The sequence below is a fragment of the Piliocolobus tephrosceles genome, chromosome 10 (assembly GCF_002776525.5).
Source record: "Piliocolobus tephrosceles isolate RC106 chromosome 10, ASM277652v3, whole genome shotgun sequence".
In the NCBI taxonomy this organism is placed as follows: Eukaryota; Metazoa; Chordata; class Mammalia; order Primates; family Cercopithecidae; genus Piliocolobus; species Piliocolobus tephrosceles.
The window spans coordinates 59,765,688-59,787,543 of record NC_045443.1 but is presented as its reverse complement, the minus strand read 5'-3'; the positions used below and the strand labels follow the sequence as shown (position 1 = coordinate 59,787,543).

At 35.6% G+C, this 21,856-nt stretch overlaps 1 protein-coding gene across 4 annotated transcripts in view; it reads right to left on the bottom strand.

The window, feature by feature from the left end:
- The window catches only part of MON2 (MON2 homolog, regulator of endosome-to-Golgi trafficking), a 131,433-nt gene that overhangs the window by 54,947 nt on the left and 54,630 nt on the right, over positions 1-21,856 (bottom strand). For 3 of the 4 annotated variants that reach the window (XM_023225102.1, XM_023225103.1, XM_031936343.1), the window contains 11 exons: positions 18,012-18,136; positions 17,431-17,567; positions 16,548-16,701; positions 10,004-10,236; positions 7,458-7,539; positions 6,367-6,551; positions 4,836-4,948; positions 4,395-4,499; positions 3,927-4,007; positions 3,778-3,851; positions 3,598-3,688 (listed from right to left, as the gene is read on the bottom strand). In XM_023225102.1, coding sequence (XP_023080870.1) covers positions 3,598-3,688; positions 3,778-3,851; positions 3,927-4,007; positions 4,395-4,499; positions 4,836-4,948; positions 6,367-6,551; positions 7,458-7,539; positions 10,004-10,236; positions 16,548-16,701; positions 17,431-17,567; positions 18,012-18,136 — 1,380 coding nt within the window. The remainder of the gene's footprint in view (positions 1-3,597; positions 3,689-3,777; positions 3,852-3,926; positions 4,008-4,394; positions 4,500-4,835; positions 4,949-6,366; positions 6,552-7,457; positions 7,540-10,003; positions 10,237-16,547; positions 16,702-17,430; positions 17,568-18,011; positions 18,137-21,856) is intronic. The other variant, XM_023225104.1, reaches the window with a different exon arrangement.

Sequence of the window (21,856 nt, the reverse complement as noted above, 5' to 3'; positions counted from 1 at the left end):
GTTTTGACTGGGATCTCATCTCAACTCTACTACTTAATAGCTACATAACCGTGGGTAACCTATGTACCTCTTCTGAATGTTTTTATTTTTTAAACCTAAAAAATGAAGATAATAATAATATTGAAAACTATCTAATTTTAGAAAATGCCTGGCATATAAGTTGCCCCACAATGTTGCCTAATATTACTTCTTTATTCCTCTTCTTCCTCTTACTTATTGTAATTAGGACATACTCAGGAATCATGTAATAGAGTATGTATAGGTGTCCAAAGCTCACACCTGAAGATTCTTATTCAAAAACCTAGAATGTGGCCCTTGCATTTGCATTTTTTAAAAAACTACACAACTGTTTCTGATGCATACCAAAATTCAGCAAAGTATTTAAGAACAGAGCTTTGGAATGAGACATACGTGGGTTCAAATCCAAGCTCTTCCAATAAGTAAGTATGTACATCAGGCAAGTCACTTAAGCTATTTTTCATATTTTCATCTGTAAAAAGGGTGTATTATCACTAAATCTCACAGAGTTGCTTTAAATGATAAAATAAGTTAGTGCTTGGCATATAGTAAACAGTGAACAACAGCTGCTTTAATATTTTTGTTGTTGTTATACTGTGCTTGTCAATGTAACTATGAAAGTATCATCTTCTTGTAAGAAAGAATTTGCAAGTTTCATTTTTTTATTATTTTATTTTATTTTATTTTTTTGAGACAGAGTTTCACCCTGTTGCCCAGGCTGGAGTGCAATGGCACAATCTTGGCTCACAGCAACCTCCACCTCCCGGGTTCAAGTGATTCTTGTGTCTCAGCCATGAGAACAGCTGGGATTATAGGTGTGCACCACCATGCCAAGCTAATTTTTGTACTTTTAGTAGAGAAGGGGTTCCCCATGTTGGCCAGGCTGGTCACAAATTCCTGGCCTCAAGTGATCCACCCACCTCAGCCTCTCAAAGTGCTGGGATTACAGGCGTGAGCCACCACGCCTGGCCTCCAGGCTTTATCTTAAGTTACTTCCTCAACACATTGGCACAAATTCCTGAAATAAGGATCAAAAACGAGATGCTAACCACTTTAAAGCCACACCTAAAGAACACTGATATATACATGTTTAATCCCTAGAATATTTAACTCACTCAGAACAGCCGATTTAGATGATTTAGTATTTTTTCAATACTATAGAAACTTTCCCACTAATTTTAATATCTGTACATTTATGATAATTTTTGTAGACGGCACAACTGAATAAACTTTGTATAGCCTCCATCTAAAAATATAAGGCTTATGTTGAATACTTTTCTAAAATTTATACTTGAATATTTTTATAAAGTTTTCATTTCTGTTCCATATTTACTTCACTTTACAAAATTAAATCCTAAAATGGAGCCATGTAAATCCATTTTCAAAGAAATTATCTCCATTTTACTCAGCATATCCATTTTCTCAACAATCGTTCTTCCCAAGCCTTCCTTAAAAATCATATCTGTTCCTACCACTCTCTGAAATTGCACTATTCAAGGTTAAAAACAAATGATCAATCATCAAATCTCCTATTTTTTTCTTATAGGTAATGATTTCTTACAATATTTTTCTTTTGATTTACATTAAACTGCCCTTTCCTACCTAAATCCTACCAATCTTTCAATATACATCTCCAATCACACTAGTTCATCTTGATTAATCTTAGCTCATCTTAATAAAAATATATACCAATAACATCTTATGTAACAAGAAACTAAAAATTAAGAGAATAAGTTTCATGTCATTTAATATCTATATTATTTATTGAGACTCTCATACCATCATAACTGTCACTTAACTATGAACCAAATAGTTTATATGCTCTTTGAAAGTAGAAACCTCATATTTCTTAATATCTCTGAGCAGAGTGCCATGTACACAGTAAGCCTACTGTGCTTGTTGAATAGATACATAAATTCTGAAAACATTACCATATAAGCTTGCTTAGATTTCATTAAGGTACTTTATTAAAAATACTATAGTTTTGTGTTAAGAATTAATCTCAAATATGTAAAATTATTAAAGGCATTAAGAAATTACTTCATTATATATTATTCTTGCCTTGATTTAGAGCAAACTATAATACATATTTTCTTTTTTTTTTTTGAGACAGAGTCTTGCTCTGTCACCAGGCTGGAGCGCAGTGGCACGATCTCGTCTCACAGCAACCTCCGTCTCCTGGGTTCAACTGAGCATGTCCAGCTAGTTTTTGTATTTTTAGTAGAGGCGGGGTTTCACCATGTTGGCCAGACTGGTCTCAAACTCCTGACTTCAAGTGATCTGCCCACCTCAGCCTCCTGCAGTGCTGGGATTACAGGCGCGAGTCACCATGCCCAGCCATAATACATATTTTCAAACACCCGCATGTTTATATAATTATCTAGCTATGTACTATAATATATAATATATGAAACTATGCTCTAATGAGACTTTCTTCACCAATCTTTAAATGAGTCACAAAAGTCAAGATGACAAGCCACAGTACACAGAATTACACTAAAGGACTAGGTGGACGGCTGGGCGCAGTGGCTCACGCCTGTAATCCCAGCACTTTAGGAGGCCGAGGCGGGCGGATCGCGGGGTCAGGAGATCGAGACCATCCTGGCTAACACGGTGAAACCCCATCTCTACTGAAAATACAACAAAAAAATGAGCTGGGCGTGGTGGCGGGTGCCTGTAGTCCCAGCTACTTGGGAGGCTGAGGCAGGAGAATGGCGTAAACCCGGGAGGCGGAGCTTGCAGTGAGCAGAGTTTGCACCACTGTGCTCAAGCCTAGGCAACAGAGGAAGACTCCGTCTCCAAAAAAAAAAAAAAGAAAAAAAAAGGACTAAGCAGACAACACAATTTTGAATGCTACAGTTAGATGTTAAACAAATTACAGCTTTTAAATCATATTTTGGGCTATTTCCACTGATTTGTAAATAGTCAAACTATATTGATTTTAAAATGTGGAAAGCATTTTGTTTTAAATAATTATTTCTAAGATATAAATAAACCCAACTTTTCCTGTGCTTTCCAAGTATAGCATAAAGTGATATTTTTAGTAGTATAGAAAGAAATGTTCTTGAATGTTAATATTCAAAAATACTGTTTTATTCATTTAATCAATGAACAAATAAAAATTTAAATTTTCAAGATAAGGAGAATCATTACCTTTAGAAAGAAATGATTAGCTCCTTACTTTCCATCCCAATGAAGGCAAAGGAAACTGAGACAAACATCCTTTAATTTAAATCTTATATTACCCCAATCATAAATTGTAATTACAAGTATTATCACAACATTTTATATAAACTATAAAACTGTATTACATTTTATAAAAATTTTTTTAGATGTTCAATATATAAGAGAAATGAACACAACCTAAAATCATATGACATATTTAGACACACCGCAAACCAAATCATGTCCTTTTTACTCCTCCTTCAACAAATAACCGTAAGTGGTAAAAACCCAACAGAGTATGGTTAGCATACAAGCTGAGTGTTAGCCCTACTAGTGAAACACTAAGATCAAAATGGATGCACATCTTATATAACTAATGTATCATATTTAAAACAGAAAGGTAGAATATCACACCTTATTATTTCCATAGGCCATATCCATTGCTTCTAGAGACAAGGAGCAAAGCGCATTTATTAAATGATGCAGTGATACATCATCAAGATACCTTAAAAGGAAATAAAGAAATAAGACATCTTGATCTAAAATATATAACTAATAACAATGTTTTTATCAATATAAAAAACTGACTCTTACTGTGAGCTTTCAAACAATCTTGAAAGTATATTGGAAATCACTGGTAAATCTGTCATCACTGCTGTTGTTAGAACCTGAGAATAATAAAATTAAATGTAATATATGACACTTTGGGATGCACTAATTGGGTAAGAAAGACTAGAGCTTACTGTACTGGGTCCTTCTACAGCTCTCCCTGGTTTCAAGGCACCGCCACTACTAGGCTTTAATCCCAGAATCCATACAAGATGCTGTAAAATTTTTAAAAAATCAAAACAAAGAAGTTTACAAAAGTATAAAAATTCTAATAACTAAAATTAAAATCAGTAGTAACTTCTAGTAACCAAAATTAAAATCTGTAGTAGGTTTTTAAAACCTAAAACTAAAATAACTAATTAACATTTGCATTAAATAATTAATTATATCATAGGCGGCAGAGCTTAGGCCATTATGAGAAGCGTTCCACCACTTCCTACAATATGAGTCACATCTTTTTCCCTTTCTAACTTCTCTTTTTTCATACTTACTATCTATTTCTTAGGCCTGTCCAAAACATCAAAAGGCGTTGCTTAGTCTAACTGTTAGCAATTACATATAAAAACAACACTAATCTCTGACCCAGACACTATACAACATACCTGAAGAGTTGCCAAGACAAGTTGCCATGATGTTCCAAGAACAGCCCCATGGCAATGCGCCAAGTTAAGTAAAGTCCTCATACACTGGATATTTTTGGAAGTCAGCTATATTTTGAAAAGGATACATTTTCAAGAATTGTTATATATTCTTAAAAATTAAAAGCTTGTAAAGTAGCATTAATGTATTAAAAGATTTTTTTAAAGAAATTAAGAAAAAGATTTGGAAGGTTTTATAAGGAACAATTCATTTGATTAAAAGTTGTATTATCATATTGGTTACAATAATGTCAATTGCATAAACTAGTTTCTTCTACTTTAAGAAAGAAGTTCTAGTAAAAGAAAGTAAATAAATGTGATGATACATTTTGGCAAACACAAAGACAGGTACAACAGGTTTCCTTGATAGCTAATTGATAACCAAGAAAAAAACAAGTACATTACCATTACTGTCCCTTGAGGCTGGACTGCTAAAGGTTGACCCACTGCCACAACTTGTTGGTGAGATTCACTTGATGGACTTATCATCATAACACTTTGGCCCTGAACAGAATATGCTAGAACACAAAGGAAAGGCTAAAAAATTAAAATATATTTTTATATTGCATTTAAAATAATGTTATATTTAAAGTTTCATTAAACAAAGTTTAGCCATACACTTATTTAAATATCAGTAATACTTAATGTCTATATGCAAACATTTAAAACTCATGAGGGGCCGGGCACAGCGGCTCACACCTGTAATCCCAGTCATTTTGGGAGGCTGAGGCAGACAGATCACTTGAGTTTAGGAATTCAAGACCAGCCTGGCCAATACAGTGAAGCCCTGACTCTTCTAAAAATACAAAAATTAGCCAGGTATGTTGATGCACTTCTGTAGTCTCAGCTACTCAGGAGGCTGAGGCAGGAGGATTGCTTGAATTCATGAGGCGATGGTTGCAGTGAGCCAAGATCTGGGTCACCGCATTCCAGGCTGGGCGACAGAGCGAGACTCTGTCTCAAAAAAAACACGCACGCACAGAAAAACTTCATGAGGTACAAAAACCAAGACAAGTTAAGCAAATATTAAGTAACTTTCTATATAAGATAAAATTATATAACTTTGGTAGATTTCTTCATAAGCAATACAAAACTAGAACACATTAAGTATTTTTAAGTCAGAGACCGATACATTTTCAGTTTGAAAACTGAATATTAGCCTGTAATATCAACTACTTGGGAGGCTGAGGCAGGACTGCTTTAGCCCAGTTCGAGATCAGCCTGGGCAATATAGCGAGACCTTGTCTCATTAAAAAACATATAAACAAAAAACCCTAAATATTACACTGAAATTTATATTCCATGTAACAAACAAGTATTTTCAAAGAATTCAACAAGAAAATAAGTTTTTGAAAGTGAGTTTAACCTAAGTGGTTGCAAACATTACTGTTCTACTAGTTCCATTAAAAAAAAAAAAATTGCCATTTCAATGGTATCTCATACTTTACAAAGGACTTCCAGATTTATCTTATTTTACTCTCATAATTATTGCTTAAAATCGGTATTACAAGTTGAGTATCCCTTATCCAAAATGCTTAGGATCACAACTGTTTCAGATTTCAGATTTTTTCAGATTTTTGAATATTTATATTATATATACTGATGCATTTATTTGCATAATATATTTGTAAATACTTACGTTTGCATTATGTATCTATTCACATTACATACTTATTCAATGAGCATTTCCTTTGTCATGTTAGTGCTCAATAAGTTTTAGATTTTGGAGCATTTTAGATTCTGGATTTTTGGATATCCCAACCCCACCCTCCACCCCCAACCCATATTTTTAAAGAGCTCTCAGGGACATTAATTTCCCCAAGGTCACAGAGTCAGTATGTGAAAAAGCAGAGACTTAAACTCAGATGTCTATAATCTTCTGTCTATACCATATCATCCCACTACATAGACATAATTTTGAGTAAGCCAGTCTTACATTTGTTGGAAAGTGTAGCTGCAGTGGTGGTATTCAATACAGTAAGAGCATAATGGGGAGGCAGGGAACCTTTGCATATTGCAGTTATAAAGGCATCTCTTGAAGTTACAAGGCCCAGTCTTCCACAAAGAGCAGCCATAGTCAGTTCAGCTTTTAAAATATTCTCAGTGGCAGCTTCATCTGTGCTGAAAAGAAAGTATTTTATTTAATCTGATTAACTTATTTTTAATTACATTGTAAAGCATGATGTGGAATTAAGTATTCAGTGAAGTTTTAAGAAAATCTATACAAAAATGTTGTCAAAATAATACCAATATACTTAAGAAGGAATTTTAATCTATTAACATAACCTGAAAAATTTGAACTGGGTAAAAGCAATGAATAATAATACATGTATTTATTACTGAAGAAAATGACCAAGAACATAAAGATTTAGCTTAAAATATCAAGCATTTTGAAATCAGTAAATTTTTAAATCCTAAAGAAAAACAACAAAGAAATTAAACATAATCATAATTGCAAAAGTAGTTGTAAGTCTTGAAATGAAAAAGGCATTCTGTAATTCTAAGACTGTATTTTCCATTAAAACATCATGACAATTCTGGTGGCTTGGTGCAGGGCAAGGACAGAATGAGGAAGGGGGATGAGAGAAAAAGAATAATGTTTCACACATATAAAAAACTAATATTGTCCAGGTGCGGTGGCTCAAGCCTGTAATCCCAGCACTTTGGGAGGCCGAGACAGGTGGATCACGAGGTCAGGAGATCGAGACCATCCTGGCTAACATGGTGAAACCCCGTCTCTACTAAAAAATACAAAAAACTAGCTGGGCGAGGTGGCGGGCGCCTGTAGTCCCAGCCACTCGGGAGACTGAGGCAGGAGAATGGCGTGAACCCGGGAGGCAGAGCTTGTAGTGAGCTGAGATCTGGCCACTGCACTCCAGCCTGGGCGACAGAGTGAGACTCTGTCTCAAAAAAAAAAAAAAAAAAACTAATATTAGAAAATAATTCTAGGGACAAATGTAAGTAAACCATTTTAACGTGTTTTTCTGACTGACACAATTCAATATAAAACTTACAAAGACTTAATACCTGGCATCAAGAAGGAGTGAAAGTGCAGCAAGAAGACCACACCAACAGGCATTCACCATTTCTTCCCAAACAGCCCTACTAACTGAAAGGAAAAAAAAATACAATATTTAATTTTAATTATACATAGCACAATAGTTATTCATATGTCAAATTCTAAACTTTTCCTGGACAATATGTCAAACATTCCATTAACAACTGAATTATTAAGTACTAATATTCAATATTTAAAAATCTACAAGAATGAAAACTCAGAAGCCATACTATAGTTTCAGACTTGAAGAAGTCTTAAAAATAAGTTGTTTTAAAATATCTGTGGTCAGATCTTTCTGTGCACAAGTTAAATTTTATATATATATATATATATTTTTTTTTTATTCCTTTTGTTTTTTTTTTAGTTGGAGTATTGTTCTGTTGCCCAGGCTAGAGTGCAGTGGCATGATCTCGGATCACTGCAACCTTCGCCTCCTGGGTTCAAGAGATTTTCCTGCCTTAGCCTCCTGAGTAGCTGGGATTACAGGCACATGCCACCACACCTGGCTAGTTTTTGTATGTTTAGTAGAGACCGGGTTTCACCATGTTGGTCAGGCTAGTCTTGAACTTCTGACCTCGTGATCTGCCCCCTCGGCCTCCCAAAGTGCTGGGATTATAAGCGTGAACCACCACGCCCAGCCATATTTTTTTTTTTTTTTTTTTTTAAGAGACAGGGTCTTGCCGGGCGCGGTGGCTCAAGCCTGTAATTCCAGCACTTTGGGAGGCCGAGACGGGCGGATCACGAGGTCAGGAGATCGAGACCATCCTGGCTAACACGGTGAAACCCCGTCTCTACTAAAAAATACAAAAACCTAGCCGGGCGAGGTGGCGGGCGCCTGTAGTCCCAGCTACTCGGGAGGCTGAGGCAGGAGAATGGCGTAAACCCGGGAGGCGGAGCTTGCAGTGAACTGAGATCCGGCCACTGCACTCCAGCCTGGGTGACAGAGCAAGACTCCGTCTCAAAAAAAAAAAGAGACAGGGTCTTGTTATGTTACTCAGACTGGACTCAAACTCCTGGGTTCAAGCAATCCTCCTGCCTCAGCCTCCCAAGTAGCTGGGATTATAGGCACATGCTACTATGCCCAGCTGATATCCTTTCCTTTCCCTTCCCCTTCATCAACCCAAACTTTCTTGGTCTGTGTGACCAGTTGGAGTGAGGGCAGGGTGCAGTGTAACAAACTGGCTCAGCTAGAAGACTGATTACATACACCGAGAATCAAGCAAATAAGTAAATATACTGAGCAAAACGTGAGCAGGTTCCACACTGTTGGAGAAGGGAATTACAAATATGGAAAGTTAAAAACAAACCTTGTGGTATTGAACTGGAACTGAAGAAACTAGTGGGATGTCATGGTAATTCAATATAGAGAAATAGACATTTTAGAAATGTAGAGAGATGTATACTTGTGTGTGTATGTGGGTATGTATTTCCTATCCAAGTGGCGAAAAGCATACCTAGTATCCCTGTGTTCATTTCAATACTATTCTCCATTAAAAGGAACCAGGGCTTCCTGGAAAAATAACTGACACCTGGGCTGGACGAGAATCATCCGATATCGGCCTGGAACATCTTGTTCTATCAAATAGTAAGGAAGTGCTCAGAGAATGTCAAAAGGGCATGGGACATGTCCAAAGGACACAGGGGCCATCTTGAAAGAGGTCCCATTGGCCATGTTGGGAACAATCTGAGCATCAAACCAAATAATAATAGTCAAAGACTGTAATCTGCTGAATAAAATAGGAATCCATGAATCTATACTAATATAAGTGAATAAATTTTCAAAAATAAAAAAATGCAGAAGGGAAAGCACTCTTTTGTAGTAGCAATCTGAAAGTATTTTTCCACAAAAAGTTATTAACTGTACACTGAAGAAACCAGACTGACATCGTATTAACCGATAGAAGTGAGCATCTCCAGTAATGACACAAATTGATACTGTAGTATGCTTCCTAATGTAGTGACACAGTAAGTACAGCACAGCAACATTTCTGTGCCAGTCTTGTCAAAAATGAATAAACTGAATTTAATTATGAAGGAACATAACACAAATTCAAACTGACTTGTGCTCAAAAAAGTAAGGTCATATAAAACAAGGAAAACTAAGAAGCTGTTCCAAATTGAGTCATGGCAACTAAATGCAACACATAAAAGGACATCACTGGGGCAACTGGCAAAATTTGAATGAGATGTGGAGTTAGATGGTAATATTGGATTGATGTTAAATTTCTGATGGTGATTATACTATGATACACAGGAGACTAACCTTATTTTGAAAAAATACACACTGATGCATTAAAGTGTAGTAATATGGCTTCATGTCTGCAACTTATTCTATAAATAGGTCAGAAAAAAGTATAGTCACATGTATATAATTCAAGAAAATGGTAATGTAAATGTGGGAAAGTGGTTAACACTTGAGAAATCAGGGTGAAAGACTTATAGAAACTACAATTTTTGCAAATTCTCGGTAAATTTCAAATTTTTTCCAATAAAAATTAAAAATACAGACTCATACCAATTTCCTTATCCATTTGGTCTGATGTTGACTGTAAATCCTGCTGTTCTGACGACTGTGTTGGTGAAGAAGCTTCTTCGGTGGTGGTTTGACATTCTGTTTCTACCTCTCCTAACTCTCCTTCAATCATACTTGTGATTCCACGAACAAGGTCTAGCAAACAATGGAATGCCACAGACATGGCATAACCTTCAGGTATAGTTGGAGGCTCAACTTTGTCCAACATTTCTAAGCTGAAATTATGAAAAATACAGAATACTAATGAGAAGCCACAACAAAAAATATATAAAAAACTATTTTCTATAATTTATAGACTATAGAAATTAAGATTAACAGAATAGCAAAAAATAAAGTGACATTACCAAATTTGTTTCATTTAGGGAAGGGATCTCTTCATGGTATTCTAAAAACCTGATTTGAAAAATTAAGGCCTGACCACTGGCATAACTAATTATTTTAATAATTTACTTCTCGTTCTCCCGAGTTGTGCCAATGTTTTCATTAAATATTAGATATTAGAAAAATTAAGACTGATATGCAAAATATGAGATACGATTATAAAACTTCTCAAACTCTGACTTGTGCTTTAAAAATAAGATGTCATCAAATCAAATCACTCCTATAAAGAGGAAGATGCTTTTCACACTGTGAGATACCTAGCTCACCTATCACTTCAAATACAATCTGCCAACACGGTGAGAATAAGAGCATCAGTGTGTCAAGTTCAAACTGCAGAGCAATTTTTTACCCCATAGTTAGGAGAAAGTTTTCAGAAGGAAGGACAATACATCTGTTTTAAATCATGGCAGATAGTGAACTATGGTTCTAAACCTCTTAAAATTGATATCTGGCAAAATAATCCCCAGAAGAGAGAGTAATTCAATTTGACAAAGAACTAATGATTCTGGAACAACTGGATATTCACATGCAGAAGAGTGATGTTGGACCCCTATCTCACACCATATACAAAATTAACTCCAAAATGAATCAATGATCTAAATGTAAGAGCTAAAACTATAAAACTCTTAGAAGAAAACATAGGTAAAAATCCTCATGACCTCAGATTAGGCAAAGGTTTGTTAGATATAACATCAAAAGCACAAGCAACAAAGGAAAAAAATTGATAAATTGGATTCATCAAAGTTAAAAACAATTGTACTTCAAAAAGCAGCAATCAAGAATATGAAAAGACCCACGGAATGAAAGAAAACTTTTGCAAATCACATATCTGATAAGAGGCAGGCATCCAGAATATATAACTCCTAAAATTAAATAAGAAAAAGACAATCCAATTACAAAGGAGCAACGAATCTGAACAGACATTTTGCCCAATATGATATATAAATGGCCAAGAGGCACACAGTCGCCAGTCATTAGGGAATACAAATCAAAGTATGGTAAGATATCATTTCTTTTTTTTCTTTTTTTTTTTTTTTTGAGACGGAGTCTCGCTCTGTCGCCCAGGCTGGAGTGCAGTGGCCGGATCTCAGCTCACTGCAAGCTCCGCCTCCCGGGTTTACGCCATTCTCCTGCCTCAGCCTCCCAGTAGCTGGGACTACAGGCGCCCGCCACCACGCCCGACTAGTTTTTTGTATTTTTTAGTAGAGACGGGGTTTCACTGTGTTAGCCAGGGTGGTCTCGATCTCCTGACCTCCTGACCTCATGATCCGCCCGTCTCGGCCTCCCAAAGTGCTGGGATTACAGGCTTGAGCCACCGCGCCCGGCAAGATATCATTTCATACTCACTGGGATGACTATGATAAAAAAGATTAACAAGTATTGCTGAGGATGTGGAGATATCTGAACTCTCACATATTGTTGGTAGGAATGTAAAACGGTATAGTTGCTTGGGAAAAGAACTTGGTACTTCCTCAAAAATTTAAATATAGAGTGACCATATTACCCAGCAATTCCACTACTAGTTGTATACCCAACAGAAATGAAAACACATGTCTATGCAAAACCTTGTAGACAAAAGGTCATAGCAGTAGTATTCATAATAAACAAAAGTGAAAATAACCCAATATGCATCAATTGATTTAAAAAAGCAATTCCATATATTGGAATATTATTCAGACATATAAAGGAACAAAGTAAGAACACATTCTCAACACAGATGAAACTTCAAAACATTATGCTGGGCTGGGCGTGGTGGCTCATGCCTGTAATCCCAGCACTTTGGAAGGCCGAGGTAGGCAGATCACGAGGTCAGGAGATCGAGACCATCCTGGCCAACACGGTGAAACCCATCTCTACTAAAAAAAATACAAAAAATTAGTCCGGCATGGTGGCGGGCGCCTGTAGTCCTAGCTACTCGGGAGGCTGAGGCAGGAGAATGGTGTGACCCTGGGAGGCAGAGCTTGCAGTGAGCCAAGATCATGCCACTGCACTCCAGCATGGGTGACAGAGCAAGACTCCATCTCAAAACAAAACAAAACAAAACAAAGAAACATTATGCTGATATGGGAGCTAAAAAAGTGGATCTCATTAAAGGAGAAAGCAGATTGGTGGTTCCCAGGGGCCAGGAAGGGTGGAGGTTTGGGGGTAAAGAGAGGTTAATAGGTACAAAAATACAGTTATACAGACAGGAATAAAATTTAACATCTAACAGTTCAGTAGGGTAACTATAGTTAACAATAATCTATTGCATATTTTAAAATAGCTGAAACACAAGAATTCAAATGTTCCCCCCATAAAGAAAAGATAAATGTTTGAGGTGATAACACAATTACCCTGATTTGATCACTACACATTATATAAATGTATCAAAATATCACATTTACCCTGAAAATATGTACATTTATTACGTATCAATTGAAAAAAATTTTGTTGTGTCAAAGAAGTATGACACAAAACAACATTTGTGTGATTCCATTTATATGAAATATCTAGAACTGGCAAATCCATAGATGCAGAAAGAAAGCAGATTAGTGGTTGCTAAGGGGCTAGAAGAAGGGGGATTGGGAAATGACTGCTAATGGGTATGAAGTTTCTTTTAGGGGTGATGAAAACTTTCTGCAATTAGGTAGTGGTAACGGTTGTACAACTTTGTAATATAATGAAACATGAATTGTACACTGTAAAAGGGTGAATTTCATGGCATATGAACTATCTCAAAAGTAAAATTGAAATTACTAAAGATTACAATAAAAAAGCTAAGAAAATGTCCTACCTCAATATCTTAAAGTTTCTGAATCATCAAGGTAGGTAATTAATAAAGAAATGCTAAATTAAAAAAAACATAATAAGAACATCTATATATAGTGATCATTCACTGAGCAAACACTCTTAGCCTGGGACTCTACTTTTTAAATATGTACTATCCATTTAACTCCTCACAAAAACCCTAAGAGACACAGATAATAAAACTGAGGACTAATATGACAGTTATTAATCAGAAGTTTTTAAACTCGTCTGATTGACACTAAAACCTACCACTAAAGCATCAACTCTTGAGCTTTTAAAAATCTGTGTAATCATTAGAAATATATTTACATTATTGATCACGAAATTTAAGCTCTAGAGTTGGAGGCTATTAGCAAACTAATGCAGGAACAGAAAACCAAATACTGCATGTTCACACTTATAAGTGGGGCTAAATGATAAGAACTTATGAACACAAAGAAGGAAATACCAGACACTGAGGTCTACTTGGGGGGGGCGGGTGGGAAGAGAAAGAGCAGAAAAGGTAACTGTTGGGTACTGGGGTTAACATCTGGGTGATGAAACAATACATACAACAAATCCCCATGACACGTTTACCTATTTAACAAACCTTCACATGTACCCCCAAACGTAAAAGGAAAATTAAAAAAAAAAAGAAACTTAAGCTCAAATGGGGAGATAGAGTTTACGGCTTTAATCTTTCCCAGACCAATTAGCCTTTGAGAGCCACATCCTAAATAAATCAGTGTTAAGCATCTCGTTAGACAAATTCCTATTCTCGAAGAATATGTGATCTATTGGGAAAATGTATCTAAAACGCAAAATAATCCAAAACATTGGAAACTCCAATTCTCCAATTCTATGGCACAGACTTTAAGCACTAGAACAGTTAAGAGAAAAGGTAATTTATTCTTTTTATTTATACCATAAACCTAAAAGAAAACACATACTTTCTTACCTCACTTTTTCAGTGCTACTTTATTAGAATTACTGAATAAATTCCACTTTGAGATAAAATGTAATTTATCTGTTTAAACATTTTAAATTTAAGCTCAAATTGCAAAAACTGTCACAAGTCCAACTTTGAAGGGATCTGTAGTGTAATAAATATAAAAGAATATGCCACGAATACTTATGTCAAAACTACTTCTATCTATATATCACTTAAGTTTTCAAATTATACTCAAGCAGTCAATAAATAAAAGAACAGAATGCACACTCAAGATTTATACATATGCCTTCAAAGAAAATAGTGAAATCATTTTATATTGAACCTCACAATGAATGAATAAAAGATGCCAATTCAACAGTTAAGCTCCAATGTGAACATACTAACCCATGTACAAAAGAACACCCAATATTTTCTGGCCATTTATTATTTCAGAATTAAGCAATTTCAGTATGTACAGTACTAAAAACAATATATACACATATGTTCCTCTAGAGATTCAGTCCTAATCTTGTCTTAAAGATGAGAAAAATTAATATTAAGTGAAATCAGGTGCTATACTCAAAATCACAGTATTTAGTAGCAGAACTAGTTAAAATCCAGTATTAATAAACAATTTGTTTGTAGGCTTTTACTAATAAATTTTCAAAAGAAGTTCTACAACCCATACAAGTATTTATTATTTTGTGGCTTGTTTCTATTTTTTTTCTTCCTCAAGCACACATTTTCACTCCCTCCCTTTATGTGTCTGCTCAGTATTATCTCCTCAGGGAGACCCTTTCTGTCCCCATCTTCTCCTTGGTCATTCTCTATCCTCTTAACTTGCTTTATCTTCAAGTTAACCACTACCCAAGGTTATATTATATATTTACTCGTGTATTTATTTATTTACCATCTCACTCACTAAAGTGTAAGCTCTATGAAGCAAAAATTTTCTTCTGTGTTGGTTTTTGTTCAGATTATAAAATGAGGTGAGACGGTGAACTAGATAATTAATGTCTCCTTTAGCGCTAGATATCTGATTCTTTTACAACTTGAGTCATTACCTTTTGTACAAGGCAAAGCCTATATAATACTAAGTAGTTTTAATATAAATGACTAAAAATAACAATGAATTTTAATTAAAATATTTCAGTCTTCTATGACTCTATGCTTTTATAATTTTGGGCAAAATAAAGCTGCAAGGTAAAATATACCTAGGATGATACAATGCAGACTGACATACCAGAGAAAGTGATGATTTTAACTAGTCAAAGATTCTGTTTCATTTCTATTTTTTTTAAGAGATGGGGTTTCGCAGTTACCCAGGCTATACTCCTGAACTAAAGTGATTCTCCTGCCTCAGCCTCCTGAGTCTGTATCACATTAAGTCTTGATTTATGTCATAAGGATAGTTTTATTTTATTTTTAGACATAGTCTCGCTCTGTCACCCAGGCTGGAGTGCAGTGGTACGATCTCGGCTCACTGCAACCTCTGCCTCCCAGGTTCAAGCGATTCTCGTGTCTCAGCTTCCTGAGTAGCTGGGATTACAGGCGCACACCACCAACCAGCTAATTTTTGTATTGTATTTTTAGTAGAGATGGGGTTTCACCACGTTGGCCAGGCTGGTCTCAAACTCCTGACCTCAATTTTCTGCCCACATCGGCCTCCCAAAGTGCTGGGATTACAGGCTTGAGTCACCGTACCCAGCCAAGGATAGTTTTAATTATACATAACCAATTACTCAAAATACATCTATAACTGCCTCATAGTAACTGTAACAATGTTAAATCCATGTAGTATTGATTGCCTTATTTCTGTATTTCATTAAGACTTAAGAAAAAATCAGTAATACATTATTGAGTATGCATTTGTTAAATTGAAATGGCTAGTGAAAATTTAAAAATAATAGATATGGAATCCATTAAACACTTTTAATTAATTAAAAACTAAAATTTCCATGTGTTAAATCCTAAGAATATGATTAGATAAGCACTTAAAATAACTTTTCTTACATATAGAATTCTGAAAATTAGATATATCACTACTCCCATTGTATAGATGAGAGAAATGAGGTAAAAAAAGAAAAGAAAAGAAAAAAAGATTAATTTGCTGAAAGTAACTCAGCTAATACTAGAAGACCTAAGCCCAAGTGGTCTGAAACTAATTAATATACTTAAACCAAAAAGCTGTATAGGAGAGCTAATAGGTCCATATGTAAAGAAATCATATTTTATTTTGTAATGCTGTTAGTCTACAAACTAATAAAGAAAACAGATAAAATCCAGTCCTAGATATAATTTTCATAATATGACAAAAGAAAATGAGCTCTAAAATACATTAGAAATACTGGGTCTAAAATTTAAAATATAATACAGAGAGAAGCATTTTAGGTTAAATATCACCCCCAACAATATAATTCTTTATAAAATAATGCTGCTACTACTTACTAGGTGGCTTTAGCACTGCCTTGAACTGTGATTGTCAGAATAGGTATCCAGGTTCCCCTATATTCAAATGCTGGCAGCAAAGTAACACCTCCACCAATCCCCACCATTCCTGAGTTAGCTGGTGCTGAGACTGAGCCACCTAAATTATTGTTTCCTGTTAGAGAAGAAGGGAAAAAAAGGAAAGATATTAATTTACTACTTGACTACAAATCAGTAATATTCAAACACCTGGCCAATCTTTAAAAAAATTTTCTGTACTATCAGAATGGGTACTGCAGAAATAAATGAAATTTATCAGTGCTATTTTGTCTATCAGAGAGTCTTCCTATTTCCCTAAAATACCATTTCCCTTTTTAAAATAAAAGCTACTATTGGAAGTAAAAATACTGATAAATGTTTAGCATATCTTTAATTAAACCACTTTTTATCAGAAGTGGGAATAAAGTATACAAAACCATCACTCAGTACAAAGTGGAAGAGAAAGAAGGTAAAGGGAAACAATAAACCATATAGACTCCCAAACAAACTCCAACCATGTTAACTCCTTTAAGAGAGGGACTAAGTCTTCCTGAGGCGGTAACCATCTAGACTCTTCAAAGGGAGTCATCAAATATATTCTTTTAAAATGAAGATTAGCATCTAAACTTTTGTTCTTATGTGATCAGAGAAACTGAAAGTATGTCAGAGAAGAAAATCTATTTTGGAAAAAAAACACAACTGCTTCATTGAGATCAGATTATTCTTTAGGTGCAATTCTTTACTACCAACATATTTAGGTAACCCAAATTTCTCCAGTCACAGAATTTCATAATATCCTCTCAGAATGGTCAATACTATAACTTACGGCAGAATATAAGAAAGAAAATTATGAATATGTTTTTACCAGCTTGGTTGCTTGTAGCAGGATTTCCAGTAGGGGGGACAAGGAACAAGGACTGTATAAAAGATCCCAGTGCATTTACAATATCACGAAAAACCTTGGTAGAATGCTGTTTCATATCATAGGACTGACAAAATGACCTGTAAAATAATTTAAAATGTTTTTGGGAAAAACATTTGAATGTATTAAAAATTTTAAACCTTTTTATAGCAAGTGATATTACTGGAAGAGTTACCAAGCTATACTCAAAAATTCTTCATTACACCTGAGTGATTTTACTAATTTAGGACAAAGGTTCAGAAAGAAGTCACAGTTCTAAAAAAAAATTATTTTGGCTATATTAAATCAGTAAATTCAGACTGATGTCTATCACTCACCACGTGTTTACCTCACAGCTCTTTTCCACATCTACACACCCCATCCCTCCTTATGGATACAATACCCTATTTTCTTTGTTTAGAAATCACTAATATTGGGAATAAATACCAAAATTCTTCTGACTAGTTTATTAACCTATTATAGGTTAGTTTACAGGTTAATAAACATTAACCTATCTATTTAACAAACTATTGCTAAGGTTTTACCTTAATAGTTGAGGTTGCACACAGAATCTGTGTATTGATTCCACTGCAACAGCTCGTAGCCACTGTGGTTTATCTGCATCCAGAAATTTCACCAGAAGTGACAGAAATATCTCACATTCAGTTACCTAAAAATATATGATTTTTAATACTATTTATTTGAATCAAAGAGAAGAATTATAGACTGTGTTCTTATTCTTAACTTAGAGCTATGGACAAACCAATAAAATCTTTTAGATTAGAAATCAAACTCTTAATGGGGAGTGGAGAAGCAGAGAAAGGAAATGTAGTTACACATGGAAAGGTTAACAGTAAAAATAATCACAGTGTTTCTCTAAATAGATCCCTGAAAACATCAGTAATCTGCTAATATGGTTAATCCTTTGTCCTTGCTCTTTAGAAAGCAGAGAATACCATCATGCCATCTCCATTTCTAAAAACTGCCAGATAGCATGTACCACATAAACTGCTGACAGGATGCATGTTCTACTCTTCAGAGCAGTTTTTCCATACTTTCTTTTGCTACTAAAGAAACAACGAGGCAAGCCAAAGAGTGCTTAGTATAAATTTTGTAGTAGAAAAATATGGAGGAACCTATAGCAGTTGTGGACAGATGTAAAGTATATAACTCTTAGAACAGGGCCTGTACTGCTAATTAAGTATTAATTATCATTACTGTTGTTGCTAATATAGACCATTTCTCAGCAAGCTTATTATAAATAAATAATGTCCGAGGCACATCCAAGGCATTATTCATTACATATCTGATAACTGAATGAATGAACAAAAGCCAACCAGTTTACTCAAAGGTAAATGGATTGTTTTTGTTACTTATTAATTGACAACACAGCAGGACCTCTCAAGGTAAAAATTAAGCTGACGTGGTGATTATTAGGCCAAATGGATTCTTGCTAGTAGGTGCAGCAAGTTATTGGATGTTTTAGCTGGGGTATCTCAAAATGAGTGAACCATAATGTGAGACAACAAATTTGGAGAAATATAGTAGCCCTCAGCCTTTCAGTGCAAAGTCTTAGCTGCTAGTATTTTCTAATGCCTTTCAGTATCTTTAATTGGATGCTTAAAATAAGGACATAATCATAATCATGATGACACAGTAGGAGGAATAACTAAAAACATTATCACTTAGACTGCTAATGACTGGGGAAGTGTATGCAGAGGCTTGGCATTGTCCTAAACATGATAAAGCTTAGTTTAAAAGAACTAGATCAGGAGTCAGGTGGCTCAACTTCTTTATCCAGCAACCTTGTGCATGAGGACAAGCATGGTTGCCTTTCTTATAAATAAAGGATGAAAACATCTACATCTTTCTGGGAAATCAAATGAGAAAAATGTAAGAAGAAAAACACCCCCTAAACATGATAAAGTGCCATGCAATGAAGAGGGCATTATTTTTTCTAAACAAAATGACACCTCTTTAGAGAAAGAACTGAAAAAGAAAGACCCATGTTAGTGACTCGTTGGACAACAGCTCTATCTACTGGAGGGTTTAAATACTAATAAGTCCTTCAACAAGTGCAATATCAGCTTTACAAGTGGCATAAGTGTGTGTGAACAAATTTAAGGTTCATCAGCTAAGCTCTGAGGCAAGAATACAAAGGATCTCATAAACATCAAATACATTACAGCCAAAGGAATAACATTATAAAATTTGCCTTGAAAAGTATATCATTTTTTCCCTACGACACAAGGACTATAACACAAACCAATCATTTACCAATTTATACTGGAACCACTACAATCTTGTGATTTGGGTAAAAAAGAGAGCCTCTCTCCTGAAGTGTGGAACCTTGTTCTTCTTTTGTTTCTTCTTGTCAAGCGTGAAAGTTTGAGCAGAGAACTAGTGTTGAGAGCACTGAACACTGAACAAGGGCCTCAATGGAGAAAACCTACTATGAATCTGTTAAGTCTTTCCCCCAAGTGGCTGCACTCATAAGGAAACAGGTATTAAGATTAGCATTTATGGTGTAAATTCAATTTTTGTGACCCAGATACGTCATAAACTCCACTATACTAACATGAAGGGTGATGAATGTTTTTGAACTACTGCAGTACTTTGGTATTGGATTATTATCTAAATGTCAAGAGACATCTGATGGCTTAAGATGAATCAAAGTTACTGAGGTAGACATTCTAATCTCAGTATCACAAATATATCTATTAAAGAATCCTGTATGTAAGTGTTGACTTGGGAGACAATGAAGAAAATCTGGTAGCACATTCATGCAGGAGTCAATTTGTCAGGAGCTTGTCAGAGTTAACAACCTTGGAGCTAATGGATTTGGTAGTGACGAGATCTATTGTTAGAGAACTGTCTGTGAAGAAGTAGAAAATTCATTTGGACAAGACAATTTAGCCTCATTCATTCCTTTCTAAAAACAGTAAGTCAGGGGGAGAAAAGAGTTGTGCTAGCCTTTTTTTTTTTTTTGAGACAGAGTTTCACTCTGTTGCCCAGGCTGGGGTACAGTGGCTCAATCTTGGCTCACTACAACCTCCAACTCCTGGGTTCAAGTGATTCTTGGGCCTTAGCCTCCTGAGAAGGTGGGATTACAAGCCACCATGCCCAGCTAATTTTTGTATTTTTAGTAGAGATGGTGGAGTTTCGCCATGTTGGCCAGGATGGTCTCGAACTCCTGACCTCAAGTGATCCACCCGCCTTGGCCTCCCAAAGTGATGGAATTACAGGCATGAGCCACCACACCCAGCCTCTTATAAGTAAGTTCCATAAATTCCTTATGGGTACTTGTTTAAGGAAAGATATCTGGGCACACATCCTAAGTGATTCAGAGAGCAGAAAAGCACCTATCTTGGATGCAGAAAGGGAAAAGAATACAGTATAGCAGCTATTAATATACCTAATGAGTGAGAAATTCTAATTTCTAAATTCTGATGAGTGATAAATTCTAATATACCTAATGAGTGAGATATTCTAATTTCCTCTAGTCACTCTAGATATATTAACAGAACCTTTGAAGATTAATTATCTTCACCCTTGAACTACCTGATAGAGTAGGATAACCTGGAGAATACTGGGAAGCACATAATTCTCTGGGTAGTCATTCCCAAAGTGTGGTCCCTGGGTCCCTTAGGAGTCCCTGAGACCATTTCAGGTGGTCTGCAATTTCAAACTTATTTTCATAATAATATATTATTTGCCATTTTTGATGCACTGACATTTGTACTGATGGTACAAAAGCAACAGTGGGCCAAATGGCTGGTGCCTTAGAAGAAATCAAGGCAGTAACCCCAAACTGTACTAGTGTCACTGAATTCTTCACTGCCACACATGATTTAAAAAAAAAAAAAATGGTTTTACCTAAGAACCATAATAAACGGGCTGGGCGAGGTGGCTCATGCCTGTAATCCTTCCATTTTGGGAGGCTGAGGCGGGTGGATCACTTGAGGTCAGGAGTTCAAAACTAGCTTTGCCAACATGGTGAAACCCCATCTCTACCAAAAATATTTTCAAAATTAGTTGGGCATCGTGGCAGGCACCTGTAATCCCAGCTACTTGGGAGGCTGAGGCTGGAGAATCGCTTGAACCTGGGAGGCAGAGGTTGCAGTGAGCCGAGATCACGCCACTGCACTCCAGCCTGGGCAATGAGAGCAAAATTCCATCGTAAAAAAAAAATCAATTTTTTTTTAAAAGAGCCATAATAAACAAAACTAAAATAAAAATAAAATACATACTGATTTTGTTACATCTGACCCATAAGTATGTGTCTTTTTTTTTTTTTTTTTTTTTGAGATGTAGTCTCGCTCTTGTCGCCCAGGCTGGAGTGCAATGGCACGATCTCAGTTCACTACAAATTCCACCTCCCAGGTTCAAG